This window comes from Pterocles gutturalis, unplaced genomic scaffold (assembly GCF_000699245.1).
Source record: "Pterocles gutturalis isolate BGI_N339 unplaced genomic scaffold, ASM69924v1 scaffold5993, whole genome shotgun sequence".
NCBI classification, from domain to species: Eukaryota; Metazoa; Chordata; class Aves; order Pterocliformes; family Pteroclidae; genus Pterocles; species Pterocles gutturalis.
Genome location: NW_010120276.1, coordinates 1,375 through 15,779, shown reverse-complemented (window position 1 = coordinate 15,779; position 14,405 = coordinate 1,375). Strand labels below are relative to the sequence as shown.

At 37.8% G+C, this 14,405-nt stretch overlaps 1 protein-coding gene across 1 annotated transcript; it reads right to left on the bottom strand.

The window, feature by feature from the left end:
* Positions 1-537: 537 nt before the first annotated feature.
* Positions 538-14,083, bottom strand: PWP1 (PWP1 homolog (S. cerevisiae); the record flags this gene model as incomplete). The annotated part of the gene is made up of 11 exons (XM_010076834.1): positions 538-880; positions 1,631-1,736; positions 2,193-2,314; positions 3,156-3,246; positions 4,273-4,384; positions 6,853-6,914; positions 7,781-7,877; positions 10,036-10,109; positions 11,443-11,570; positions 12,326-12,436; positions 13,987-14,083. Coding segments are annotated over 11 exons (1,116 nt in total), but the record flags the coding sequence as incomplete, so codon positions are not given.
* Positions 14,084-14,405: the final 322 nt, after the last annotated feature.

The following is a 14,405-nucleotide window of genomic DNA, read 5'->3' as shown; positions in this document are numbered from 1 at the left end:
TGAGTAGTAGCTCCTTATTTCAGTTCAAATTCTCTTTAGATACATGTATTACATTTGGAGCTTGAAGAAAAACCCAATACACAGGCAAGATTTCAGGTGCTGTGGAACCTGGGAAAAGAAACCCTTGATCGTGATGGTTTACAGCTGGGCTGTTTCTGGTTAGATATTGGTGATCTGAGGTGTTACAAACACATTTCAAGATTCTACTGAGGGACTCCAACTTACTGCCCAGGAAATACTCTAAAGACTTTAAAAAGTTACATAGAAGAACTTCTAAAATCTGTTATTAAAAATCTGTAAATCTAGCCTTAAATTAAGGATAATTTATCTATTTACACTTATTTCATTAATCTTTTGTTTATTTATTACACAACTGTTGTCTGAAGTATTTTTCCTTATGCCTTTAGAAGATCTTTACCTTCTCTGCAGTATTCAATGAACTTCTGGTAGCAGCAGGATGCTTTTCTAGTGACCATTTAATTGTATATATCAACTTTACATATAGTAACCCCTGTTTCAGGGATCATAATCTCAGACAAAAGCAAGTGATTTAATCTTTCAAAGCTGGTAATAGAGGCAGGAACTTAACAACTGCTGACTTGGAGCTTAACCACATCACCATGCTTCTTTGTCTGAGAGGAAGAAGCCTGCAGACTGCAAGATACTCAAGTAACTTCTATGAGCTCTCACCAAACAAGGGGATTTGTAGAATACACATTAGTCATAGTCCCATTAATTACTTTGATTTTGGGATGTTTGATCCATCATGATTCCATTGCTGTCTCCGAATCGTTGCTGCTACTGCCGGCCATGGAGCTGGAAGCCACAGAGTTGGCACTAGCCAGAACATGTCTCTCTCTGTTTCCAAAAACTTCATTCACTGCAACACAGATAGGGGATTGTTACTCCCCCAGAGACACGAGAAGTACAGCAGGTATAGCATGGTGAGCATCATGGAATGCAATGAAAATCCTAACCTGGTGCAGGTTCAAAGCGTTCCCCCTTACCCCGAGTAGGGAGTTGAAGCTTACATGTCAGAACAATCTCCTGCATGGGATACTTCAATTACAAGTCCTGTTATTTCTCCCTGTGAGAATCTCTAGAGGTTTCCCTGTGCATAATTCCTGTACCTAAGTACTGTGAAATGGATGTGTTTTGTAGAACAAACCACTAAGTTTAAATAATTTATTTCTGGTTTTAGTCTCTGTGTTTTCCACAAAGCTCTTAAAAGCCTACTCCAAAAATTCATGCCATTTAGTTAGATGTAGCTACAATAACTGATCAAAACCAGTCCTCACTTTTATTCCCACAAGTACTCAAGAATGTGACTTGATTACACCAGGAACATTAATAAAAAAGTAAAATATAGGCAGTGTAAGAAATCAGGTATTACACTTCAGCTATAAGAAAATAAATCATGTGGCAAACACGGTTCTCCAAGTTAGAAAAAACCACATATTTTTTGAAGCTGAAAATGTAGTTTTCTAATACCCCAGACACATGCAGTCTTGGGGTATTAAAAAAATATTAACCTACAGTTTCTCTCAGAGCCACAATACATTACTGAATATACAAATACACCCTGGGGACAAGGGGAGAACCATAAGATTCAAAGAAATGAGAATGCTACCTGCAGAAATCTTGCTTATATCCCAAACACGCAGCCCTTCTCGCTCTCCTCCAAAGGCAAAAACAAACGGGAAGTCAGGACAGCAAGCTGCACAGAACAGAACACCCTGGGAGGGAGGAAGAAAGAAGAGGACTTTAAAAAAAAAAACTAAAATGAATTTGTCATTCACCAAGCAAGTTTTAACAGATGTAAGCTCTCTAAGTTTCCTGAAATTTATTTTGTAAAGACACAAAATCAATGTCAAGAGCTGATAACTACAAACAGAAAATCACATCTTTGTTTTGAACCTGACAGATACACGCTGGAGCACCTACAGTTCTACTCAGAACATTGTAGCTGGTATTCAGGTCCGAGGCTTTAAAGCAGTCTGCCAATTACATGCTGAATTGAACATTGCGCTGTAAAATGAGAATGATTTACCCAGAATACACAGATGTGGTAATTTTTTTTCCCTAAAAGATGTTATGTTGGGTAAAACAAGATTCAAGCTAGACAAAAAAGAATACATAGACATAGTTTATATATAAACCTTCTTGGAATCAAGAAACGAAGATTACTCTACCATTTTCATATCCCTGGAGTGGATTAAACTTGGTCTGTCTCCCAGGATATCCCAAATTTTCACATGTTTGTCAGCAGATGATGTCACAAGGCACCCTTTGATCTGACTGCTTAGTTGTAGCCCTGGAAGATTAAGAGTGCAGCAGTGTGGGAGCATCAGGTAACCACCATTTCACAGAGATAAGAATGCATTTTTAAGCAAAACCATGAGAACAAACCCAATATTCTCTTCACTTCTTGTTCCAGGACAAAGGAGCAAAAAGTTAATAAAGTTTCATGCTGCCACTGCTCCCTGTAGTAAGAACAAACTGACTTCAGGTAGGCCTGTCTCTCAATCCAACAACAGTAACAGCACAGAGGTGCTATCGTTCTGCTTCGTACTTCACATAACCTGGCTTCCCTAAGTAGTTCATTTGTTTGCCAAAGATCATCTCTTCTACTATCGAAGATGATGGGGCATATTCATACAATCTCATTTTGGCACCTAATTAGGTTCTTCAAGCTGCTATTTAGAAGCTCCTACACTGATCAAATTAATTATTCAAGTAGCCTAAAGGAGGCAGTGTGAAAACTTTGCCATGTGCCATACCTAAATCATCTTAAGAGTGAATGTCAGTATAAAATAATTACAGATAGAGAAGGTAAACATTATAGTTCATAATCTTGGACCAGATTGCATAGTTTTTGTTCTTCCTCACACAAAAAACACAGGGAGTGTGTCTCAAGCGAACAGATCTGTTTTGACACACTTATTCATGATATTCACTGAGAAAAGTTCATTGTTGTTGAAATACTTTGATTGCAGTGGCTTCTCAGCAGAGATTTGTTTCATGCGCCAGCTACCCAGTATGCACAACTCTTATTTATTAAGCAGCGAATCACTACCATTTCAGTCGTATCTTAAAGACATCTTCCAGATGTGCCTTACCACGGGGGACAAACACAACACACATGCATAATTTACCTGACACCTCTTCATCGTGAGCTTTCAGAGTAAACAGTGGCTTATCAGAACGAGCATCCAGACAGTACACAAAGCCATCCTCTGTGCTTGCCTAAGGAAACCACAACACTTTAAAACCAAACAGCTGTAGTCACACATTTGAAAAAAAAACTCCTATGAAATAATACCCACCCTCTAGTAAATCCCTGTGACCTGAGACAGACTTACACTACCTCGTGGTAGGGCATATTGCAAAGCGCACACAGGTCTGCATCCCCACAGTCAGACTCCATCCAGCTGGTGCCTGAGCTATTCTACATACCTAAACTATGCTGCAGGGACTCACACAGAAATCTTAATTCTATACACTTTTCTTAAATTGTATTTTGAAGATGGTTGCACTAAGCTTGGCTTTCTCATGAGGCAATGAAATACAGAGCCTTTAGTCTCTTAACTGTCAGTTCAAGCTTTCTGGAGCCATCCAGTTGCTGCATAATAGCCCTGTGCAAAGCTAAGAGTGATTATACTGAAAGCTCTACATCAGAACTGAGCAGCTGCTTTTGTTGGCTGTATATACAAAGCAACAGAGAACTAGACAGCCATTGAGTTAATAAAAAAGATTTGTTTTTAAATTATCTTCAAAAGTTTTATAATAAAATCTCCACAAAACCAAGATATTTTCACTCTGTACCAGGTAGGAGGGTAGTGCCCTCTAGTGCTGATTTGAAACACCGAATTAATATTCAGGATCTTAGTTCTAATTAGCTACTTCTCAGCAGCAACTGCCTTATTACATGAAAAACAACAGCAATTATGCAAAGGAAAATTTATTCCAGCCCCTGAACACTATAACAACATAGCAAAGAAGCCACCTCTGCAGTGAAAATGCATCAGCATCAATTGCTTTTCTACTGTCACAATGAAAAGAAGAAACCTAGAAGTAACTGATCTCGATATACTAATTGAAAAAATTACTTAAACCATCCTCCCACCCGTTGCAATTTTACAATAAGCAGTGCCAACAGTCCAACTGTCCATCAGGTCAATTACATGATTCAGAAACACTGTGAACACAAAAATACAGGTTAAATGAAATGGCAACAGCCGATAGACCAAGAATAGAAGAACATATACTCACTAAGAAATTACAAGGTGAAAAATGATTCCAGGTTACTCTTTCAACCTGACCACTAAACCGCCACACTCGATGGTTATCTTGTGGGTTTCTGCAATCATACAGCACAGCTGATCTATGGGAAAAAGGATAGGAAATTAAAAACAAAAAAACAGGGCACAACATTTTATAAAGTTTGTTTTACCACTGGCATCTATAGAAGGTCCATGTAAACTACAATTCAAAAACTAAAATGGAAACTACTTCACTATTTAGTCTTCCAACTCAAGAACAGATGAAAATGTCTCAGATAAGCACAACTTTTTTTACATATGCTTTGAAGTTTCATCCTGGTTACAAAAAGCAGTTCTATTTCAGCAAACAGGGCTTTAATTTGCTCAATAAATAAGATACTTATCATACAGGAGGCCATAATTATGCAAATATACCATTTAATTGTGAACAGACTTCAGTGAAGTCAAGTAATGACTGTTCAAAATAATGCACTAATTAGGAAATTAATTTGCAATACATATCCAAACATTTTCAAATATGCTTTAATAAAAAAAAAAATACACATCTTTTCAAGTGGTTAGGGGAATGCTACTCCAAAGAGGACAAAGAGCAGATGGGAGTTAGTGAGTCCTCTGAGATTCTTTACAGGCTTGTGCTTAGCCCACTGGTGGCAGAATCTGTCCCAACTCAAAAAGCTCCTGTATGCAAATGCAAGAGAGGATCGATGATGTCACTCTTACAACATCTCACCACAGCTTACATCCACAATGTAACCCACTCCCATCTATCCTATAATTAAAGCCAAAGAAATGTGATCTAGATTTCTCAGCTCTTTTGCCAGGCATTTTACAACATTTTTAGTACATATGCAAAGTTTAATGGTCTGGCTTTCAGGTTATGAAGGCATCTTCCAGAATTCATTGAACAGCCTGTGGTCCTGAGAGGCTTTACAGGGAAAAAACCACAAAGGCAGGCCACTAGTTTATAGACAGTACACTGGTGTCCTGGTTTTGGCTGGGACAGAGCTAACTTTCTTCACAGTCGCTAGTAAGCAGCTGTGTTTGGGACCTGAGCTGAGGAGAACACTGATAACATATTGATGCTTATAGTTGCTGCCAGGACAGTCAAGGACTTTTCAGCTTCTCTGCTGTGCCAGTGTCTGCAGGGGCAGGAGAAGCTGGGAGGGAGCACAGCCCCAGTTACTAGCCTAGGATTCGACCTTAGGTTTAGGACTGAGACCCAAATTGGCCAATGGTATATTCCATATCATGGACATCATGCCCAGTATATAGATGAGGATCTGTCCAGAAGTGCTCTCTCTCTGGGTCATCACCTCTTTCTTGGAGTCATCTCCTCCTCTCTCGGTTGGCTCTCAGCCTCTTGGACACCTGGGCTCTTTTTTCAGGGATTGTAATTTTGGGATTCTCTCTGCTCTGGGATCGTTAGCTGGGAAAGGGCTGAGCCTTGGTCATTGGGTGATGAGCAGTTTCATTGTACATCACTCATTTGTACATATTACTATCATTATGTTTTAATTTTATTGTAGTTTAGTTATTAAATTGTTCTTATCTCAGTCCACAAGTCTCTTTACCCCTTTAATTCTCTCCACCATCCCCGGGAGAGAGGAGGGTAAATGAGCAGCTGTGTGCTGTTTACTGCTAGCCAGGGTTCAAACCACAACAACTGGTTTACAGGTGTCCATGGGATCAAAGGGCTGGCTACAAAGGGATTGAGAAGCTGTCTCAGTGTTTGGACTTTTTTTTTACCAAAGGAAGTTGAGAGTGAGGCAAATAGACAGAAGCAGGTTCCTAATAACAATAAAAGGTTTTTCTCTGGTACTTTTACTTAAGCAGATGTAGCAAGAGCATAATAGAAGCCAGAGAACATAAAGGCTTGGCTAAAGATTGACAACTATAAATATTTTAACACAAGGTCAAAGTCTTAAAAGCAGAACAAAAAAATGGATATAAGCAAATCAGAGTTACAGCACAAAATTAAAAAGTTACTCCTAGGAGACGGAAGAACAGAGAGGATGTTTTTTGTCTGGCAGGGCTTATAAGAACTGGCAGTTACAGAGCTAGTCCATGTGACCAGACACAAACCATTTCACAGCATCTCCAGGCTGCAATCACAGGAGGTAGCCCGTTAAAATTCATCTATATCATGCCTATCAATAGGGGCTGTAGAGAGTGACTGGGATTTTAAAGTCTCTCATGCCCCCACCCTGCTCTTACAGTTTGGCAAAACCTTGACAAGTTTTCACAGGAATGAGCAGTGACACATTCCCAATGTAGAAAATGCCGTAAGGCCAAATTAAGAAATAAATTCTGTTTGGAGCAGACACCTGGCACAGAAAAAAATCAGTCCAGATGGTTAAAGTATTTGGCTAGTCCTGAGAAAAAGGTAAGGAAAACTACATTTTGGCCACATACAAACCTGGCTACCTTACTGGAAAAAAAATAATAGCATTACTCAAATTTGGCGCAGTTATAAGCAAATGTAAAAGAAAACATGAGGCAGCTTAACAGCCTTAATACAATACTAATACCCTCGCTACATGTAACATTTGAAAATATTACCCTGACATACTTATCATAAGATCCAGAAATAAGAGTCTGTGTTTCAAATGGATGAAATTGCAATGTCTGGACCTAGATAACAGAAAATTTAATTTTTAAAAGCAAACATTGAGATATAACACGCATTTACAGAAACTTTCTTTGAACAGAGTACAACCACCCTTGCTCAAAACCAGCATGTCCCCCCAGAACCCTCTCCTATTAAGCTTGTTGATACTCATATTTCTCATGAAACAGTGCAAGAGATGCACACTATTTTTATTTCAAACGCCCCCACCCAGTGGAAACCAGATCTTTTCCAATACAATTTAACTGAACAGAACCACATGCCCCCTTTCTGCCCTACATATTTAAAAAAATTAGCTGGAGGAAGTAAAAGAATAGCTGCTTCCAGTTTGGGGAAAAATGTAGATGTTAGCAAAAACTGAAAATCAGGAGTTTGCCAAGGGCAGTGACTTTGTTAACAGTAAAAAAAGGTTATAGCTATTAATAACTAACTTTCACATTTTAATTACTATGAGATGAATTCATTTCTGAAGTACCTGTTACTATGGTATTTTAGTAAAATTTATTTTAAACCTTTCTTACCTAGAACAAACTGTAACTGACACTCATTGCTGCCTTGACCTATGCTCAGAGATGTATTTTTTGTAGCATATAACAGTACTATTAGATTCCCAACCATCGGGGCTTTCACACAAAAGGCATTTTAAAAACTGCTGTAAATCTCTGCAAACTTTCTAAAGGATAAGTTAAACACCATTTTTAAAAGTAAATACAGCATTGCTTGCAAAAGCAACAAATTCAGAAATTTAAACAATTCTGCACAGTTGTTGGAAAATTACAGACTTGTTCACTATGAAGCAGCTAATGAAATACAGGAGTTATTTTTTTCCTCTGTATTTTAGAGTGGAAGAAACATAGAAATCATTACATACCTTGTCCGTATGTAGCATCAGGCTAGCTGCTGGCTTACCCACAGACATATCCCACAAAATCACAGTATTGTCAGCAGATGCACTTGCTAAAACATTCCTGGTAATGGATTAAAAAATAAGTTTTAAAAATTATAGAGTTACAAACAAATAACGGTCAAAAATACAAAATACATACAGAGCCTGATTCTGAGATCAAGTACTCTCTGGTTTATAGACCATTTATCTCAAGCCTGAGGGATAACTCCCTGAAGGTAACTCCAAGTTACAAGTAAAGACCATAAACAGACTATAATATGTCATGTAAGTACAACACTTAAAACAACAACATTGACAGTTTTGCTTGTATTCGCCCCCCACACCCTGCCCTGACACCACTTAAAATATAATTTACTGGAAGATTTCTCTAACAAAATGAAGCAAGAAAGGCTTTTAAGCACTTCCTTTCCTTTGACATTAAGATAGTATTTTTAAACATTACCTATGCAGCTTCGTTCTGTTTGCATATGCATACAGCCAAGAGCCAGACAAACCTGGTTTTAAAATATTTTGCTCTCTACACATCTCTAAACATATGAGTGTTTATAACTACTGAAGACCCAACACTGTACACCCTTCACAGAATGCTGAAAGGAACTGCAAACATTTTAGTTTACAGACCCCACATTTCAACTTAAATTTAACTAATTGTGTGAAGAGCAATGAACAGACACTTTAGAAGTTTAATCGGAAAAAACTTGAAACATTCCCAATGGCCTGTACAATTGCTACCACTGCTCCTTAAAAACAGATCTATTACCTCAACATGCTGTTTCTGACTGAAACTGGTCCCTCCATGCTTTTTTTTTTGTGTGTGTTAGACTAACAAAGTGCTTCTGACTGAAAGGGACTAATATTCTCGTGGAATCACTGATCTCCCAAACAGCGTTACAAGGGAAAGTTAAGAAAATGCACAGTGAAGGCCATGATAACATTTTACAGTAACACCATTGTGACCTACAGGCAGAAAGTTATTTATAGAGAGCTGTCACAGCATGTCTTGCTTAAAAAAAAAAACCAACAACAAAACATTTAAATATAAGCTGCTCCAAGGAGTTCCTCGTTTTGCCTCTAAACTTTCCACTTCAAGGCTGGTTTTATTTCCTGAAAGATTGACCAGTATCAATGAGTACGTAACCCAGTACATTACAGAACTATGCATTCCAGACACTTAAATACTGTAGTCGTGATTTTTCTGACTTGTCTCTATATTATCACCAGACAACCATGAAACATGAAAACTACTCTTTTGTAAGACTGATAGAATGATCACTACCACCACACTGTGCATATGTGTAATTTAAGAACAATAGACACTGTAAATTAAGAGTGCAATTTATGTACATTTACTGCATGTCTATGTGGGTGTTCCCTTCTTTGGTATCTAGGTAACAAAGCATTATAAGTGAAGGCTTACACCTGCTCATCGGGAGTATGTGGAGTTGACTCTGTATCTTCAGAGACATTTATGATAGCAGAAAAAAAAAAAAAATCAGTCTGTGTCTCACAGGAACAGTTTCAATGCCCATGCTGACAGCTGAACTTTAAAAAACCACCTAAGCAATAAAAAAACAGCAGCATCTTTATTTCAGTCAGCACATTGTCTGTGACCTCTCCTCCATGACAGGCCAGCTTTGCATTGCTTCAATAGCAGCACTTCACTGCTAGTTCATCCAGGCAACAGGGAATTCACTCTGCCTAGGATAACCCAAAGGTCAGAGGCTCTTCTATAACTGTGCTATTAGGGCTCTTACACTTTCTTTTCTGTTCACAGCTCTGGGGCAAAAGCCAGAGGAAAAAAACCAGCACAGCAAGGACTTCTTTCTATAAATCTACTTCTGTCTGCTGAAATGGTGCTTTAGGTCATTGGCAGATTGGCACAGATCAGGGCAGCCCTTCTGCTTCTCCAGTTTGTGCATCTGACTTAAATGCAGCCTATTTATCAAACGGCTTAGACCCAGCTTAGCCCTGCCCCCATCTGGACACCTTGCAAATAAAAATTGATCTGCAGCAATATATAGGTTTTTAAAAAAATAAATCAATACTTTTATTTTTAAAAAAAAAAGGGGTGCGTGTGTATTTTTGAGAATTTATTCATTTCAGCACTGCTTTCAAATTAAATGTTTTACTACGTAAGATTTTGGATTTGTCTGAAAAACGTATGCCTAATTGAGTACACAAATTTGTAACCATCCATTGTTATTCAAGTATTCTTTTACCTGCTTTGTTTATTCCATGAAAGATCAAGCACAGCATCAGTATGTCCTTTCGCTGTCCCTTCTGAAGATAAACTCTGTGTATGCAGATACAACATACTTTTGAAAATTACAGCTTCAATGGAAATCAAGTATTACAACCATTAGTATGAACTCCTAAATGCCTTCACAAACAAGTTCATGTTTTAAATTATTCTCACTTGCTGCAACAAGGCTTCTGATAGAACTGTCTCTGCAGTACCTGCACCTTGCCTCCTACTCCAGATCTCAGATTGCTCCATTCACTGCTGGCGGGCTTACAGAACTGGTTACTCCCTTCAGGCTAGTAGAACAAATTTCATTGTTTCCAGCCGATGTGCACCTCCTCCAGCTTCTTTCTAAACACTCCTGGCAGATGCCTCTCTCTCCTCCCAGTTACCTGAGCTTTAGGTCCTTGTAATTTACAAATTCTAATTTAAAATGTTTAAGCTTTAAAGTTTACTGGGACAGCAACTGAAAACCACTCATAAGCCAACCTGTTCCTCCTCTGGTCTTAATTTCAGGCTTTAATTACCCATACAAAGAACAATTAGCATTTAAAATTGAGGTAACATTTATGAATGGTATCTTCAACAGAAAATCTGATAACTCAGTGATGTTCAGAAGCAAGTTTCACAGAACAAATTCCCCTTCCAAGGATATTTTTTCTATTGTTTTTAAAACCAGAAGCGGTTCTTTAGCTGACTAACAGTGCAGTGCTCCTTCATTAGGGAAACCAAGATTAGCTCTATACCCAGTGTTCACCTTCCCTATTTAGTCTAGAGAGTCTTTAAGCACTTCCTAAGTATCTACTATAAGGAAAATCTAGAACATTTAAATTCTGTTATCTTCCATTCTTGTTTTACATACCAAAGAATTTGTACAAATCGTAATGACACGTACAGTGAGGCACACAGTGAGGGTCAGATTCATCTCACATAACTTAGCATCCAGTCTAAACATCTGTCTTCCTCTTTAGCAGTTAAGGTCATTGCTGAAGTCCACTAAAAGAAACTCAGCTGTTCTCTGGGTGTGTCTCTATACATTCACCTTAGACAGCCTCAATGACTATCTTAAAATACGCTTAAATTTTAGATAAAGCTAACATAGATTAATCCTGGGTAGATGTATCTCATTAGCATCAACCTTGTCCTTTATTGCTCAATGCCTTTTTCAACTCTCAAGAGTCACAGGGAAATACTAATTTTAACCTATCACAAACGACCATGACATCGTCTTCTGTAACCTGTCTAAACACCATCTTCGAACATGACAGACAGATTAAACCAAATTATCTGTGACTTTTTCAGTGTAGGAAAAAAAGTAATAAAGAAGCTATCCTTGCTCTAAGTTTCTTCCATCCAACCAGATAAACCATTTTACAATACTTACTTTCTTTCCTTTCTTTTTTTTCTTTTCTTTCTTGCTTCCAAGAGAAAAGACTGGTTCTAAGGATTCTACTACATCAAGGTCCCAAATGTCAATAACTGGGGTCATGTTACCCACTGCAACATAATTTCCTAGAAGCAGAAACCCAAATGCAACCACATTTATTTAGTTACAAAACAGCATATTTGGCAATCCAGATGTTACTTATTTCTGCAATTAAGTAAAACTTATGTGCCAGAATCTTATGTTTGGACATCTTTGATTATTGTAACTGACAAGGAACAATTTAAAAATATCAACTGACAGCAGATGTTGCCAGGGAAAAAATTACTTGCTCTCCTTCTCCTTACACTTCCCTTTCAGTACAAGTAACTGTTCAAAGAAGTGGTATAAAGTTCCATGTTTTCTTTGTTTTTATAAAGAAAAAATAAAACCCAACCAAAACCCACATTCCCTGTGCTATGGAAAAAAAGTCTGTAAAACACAGGAAAAAGGCTACTAAATAAATATATATAAATTTAGCTGTGTTTTACAGTTAATCGGCTGCACGGGCCATAATGAGTTTGAACTAAAGCAACCTTTCATTTGCAAATGGAAAATAAAGCCAATTAGAGAAGAGCTTGCTCCTGTCTGCTAATTGACAGTAACTTAATTGTTTGTAATAAAACCAGTGTTTTAGTCAAAGCACTTGTCATGGCACCATCACTAAGATGACTGTATCACCAAATCAAAAAAACCCCTGATACTCAGTTTTTCCATCTTAATATCTTGGGTTTATTTCCATTTGTACCACTGGAGGAAATTAATTTAGTAATAACATTACATTTATATACTTTTCAAGTAAAAATTATTTAACTGGACATTTACAGTATCCTTTTTAATTTACCTAGTGATTCATCGGGACTAGGATCAAAATTCAACCACTCCAGACTTAGAGGGTAAGCAGGCAAGATAATATCATGATGTACATAAAATGAGTCCTCTTCATGATTATAAACTGAAAAGAAATTGAAAATATACAGGACATCAGTGAAGAGGAAAAGCAACAATTATAAACAGTTCAGTTCTGCAAAAGGCAGATGTGGCTAACACTTAACTGTCAAGGAGATGCACAAAGTAAATCTGCAGTGTGTTCAGAGTTTAGTCTAGAAGGCAGAGCATCCAAGTACTAATATTATGCCTCACAGAATTACACAAACCAAACATTTTCCTGGGTACTTTAGATAAAGAAGTGTAAATTTCAGCAAAGCTTAGATACTTTACCCCTAGCATACTACATTACTTTGTTTGAAAGAACACTTCCAAATAGATGCTCTGTATCCACCACCACCACTTTCTACATCAGGATATGTCAATGAAGGTTTAGACACTCATTTTACAGAATCAGCAAAAAAAAGAGAGATAATTCCAGATGCAATCAAGGGGGAAATGAAGGTAAAAGACAAAGAGTTTTCAAATTAGGGGAAACTGAAGAAGTCAGATGAAGTTACCTTTAGCAGGTTATAACTAAGATACCAGAAGAGTTTTGGTAAAGCAACCATATACTAAACACAGCATTCCTTTTAGCTAGCTATTTTTCTCCTTGTAATAAAAGAATGTAGTAACTGGAGATAAAACCCACTAACAATTTTAATAACATGGTATCATCACACACACAATCACTGTGCTGTTTTTAAGTGCATGTGACAGATGTTCAGATACTAACTACAGTCTTCAGTTAACTAAGTAGACTTAGTTGTTAACCAAGAGAGGGTCACCCAGTATTATAAACTGCAGAAGTCTGTGCTATATTTTAAAAGTTTATACAGGAAAAGTAACACAGTTAATAAAATCTGTAAACACCTCCAGGTACAGAAAATGCCTTCAAACACTCAACCTTGCTGTTTTCTTAAAACAGAATACTTCGCTTGCAGAAGCATGCACCGTACCAGAAGCAGCCAGAAACATTCCCCCAAAGAACCACCGTAAGAAAAGATGGTAACTTCAGCACTCAGTTGTACTCCTTGCTGCAATAGAAAAATCTTTTACACAGTAAAACTAAACCCATCCCTAGAACAAGTGGTATTCAGATGTTACTAAGGGGTCATATCTTCCAAAACTAAGACAATAAAGGTGCTGATTCTTCCACTCCTAGCAGTGGAAAGCACATTTAAAGAAGCAAAGAGAAAGCAAGGAAAAGAAAAAACCAACAACAAACCACTAGGGGAAGCTTGCATGATACAGAAAGCAAGACTGACTGGAAGAAAAACTATGTTCAGAGAACAAAAAAGTCATACCATTTTCTAAGTGTCATTAGAAATGAAATAAGGAAAGGAAATGCTACACAGCCTGATAAAGGCACAGTATCCTCTAAATAACAAAAACTCCACACTAAATACTCCAGTTCTGGAAAGTGACTAAAGCACCAGGATGTAAGAAAGAGGACAAAACACACAGGGCAGATGGGGAGAAAAAAAACCTCACCCACCTTCTACACAGCCATATGGAACAGGCTAGTCAAGACATATTCTCTAGCTTCACTGTAAGGACAAAATCCTATGTACTTACCATGGACCTCCAAACTACAGTAGTCTTTATCAGCTCTGCCACAAAGGACAAGATTGTCACTGGGCTTAATCAAGAAGTCCTCCTGTTCATATTGATCCTGAACAGGAAAACGGAAAGGACAACAGATGTTAAGCAAAGCACATAAATGCACAAAACTACACATGTTCAAAAGGCTGAACCAGTAATACCTGTTAAACATAACTGAAAACACTCAAAACCCAGCACCCTGCTGCCCACCCACCTAAAACCATGCTATGGTGGTAAACAGAGAAAGACAGGAACCAGACTCGATCATGGGAAAATTGAATAGTTTTTACATAGACTGAAGGCCTGTTTATGTGGACCTAGGTGGACTTACGAGAGTTGTTTAATTACTAAATATGAAACTATCTTTTAAGGCTACCATAATGCAGCCCATT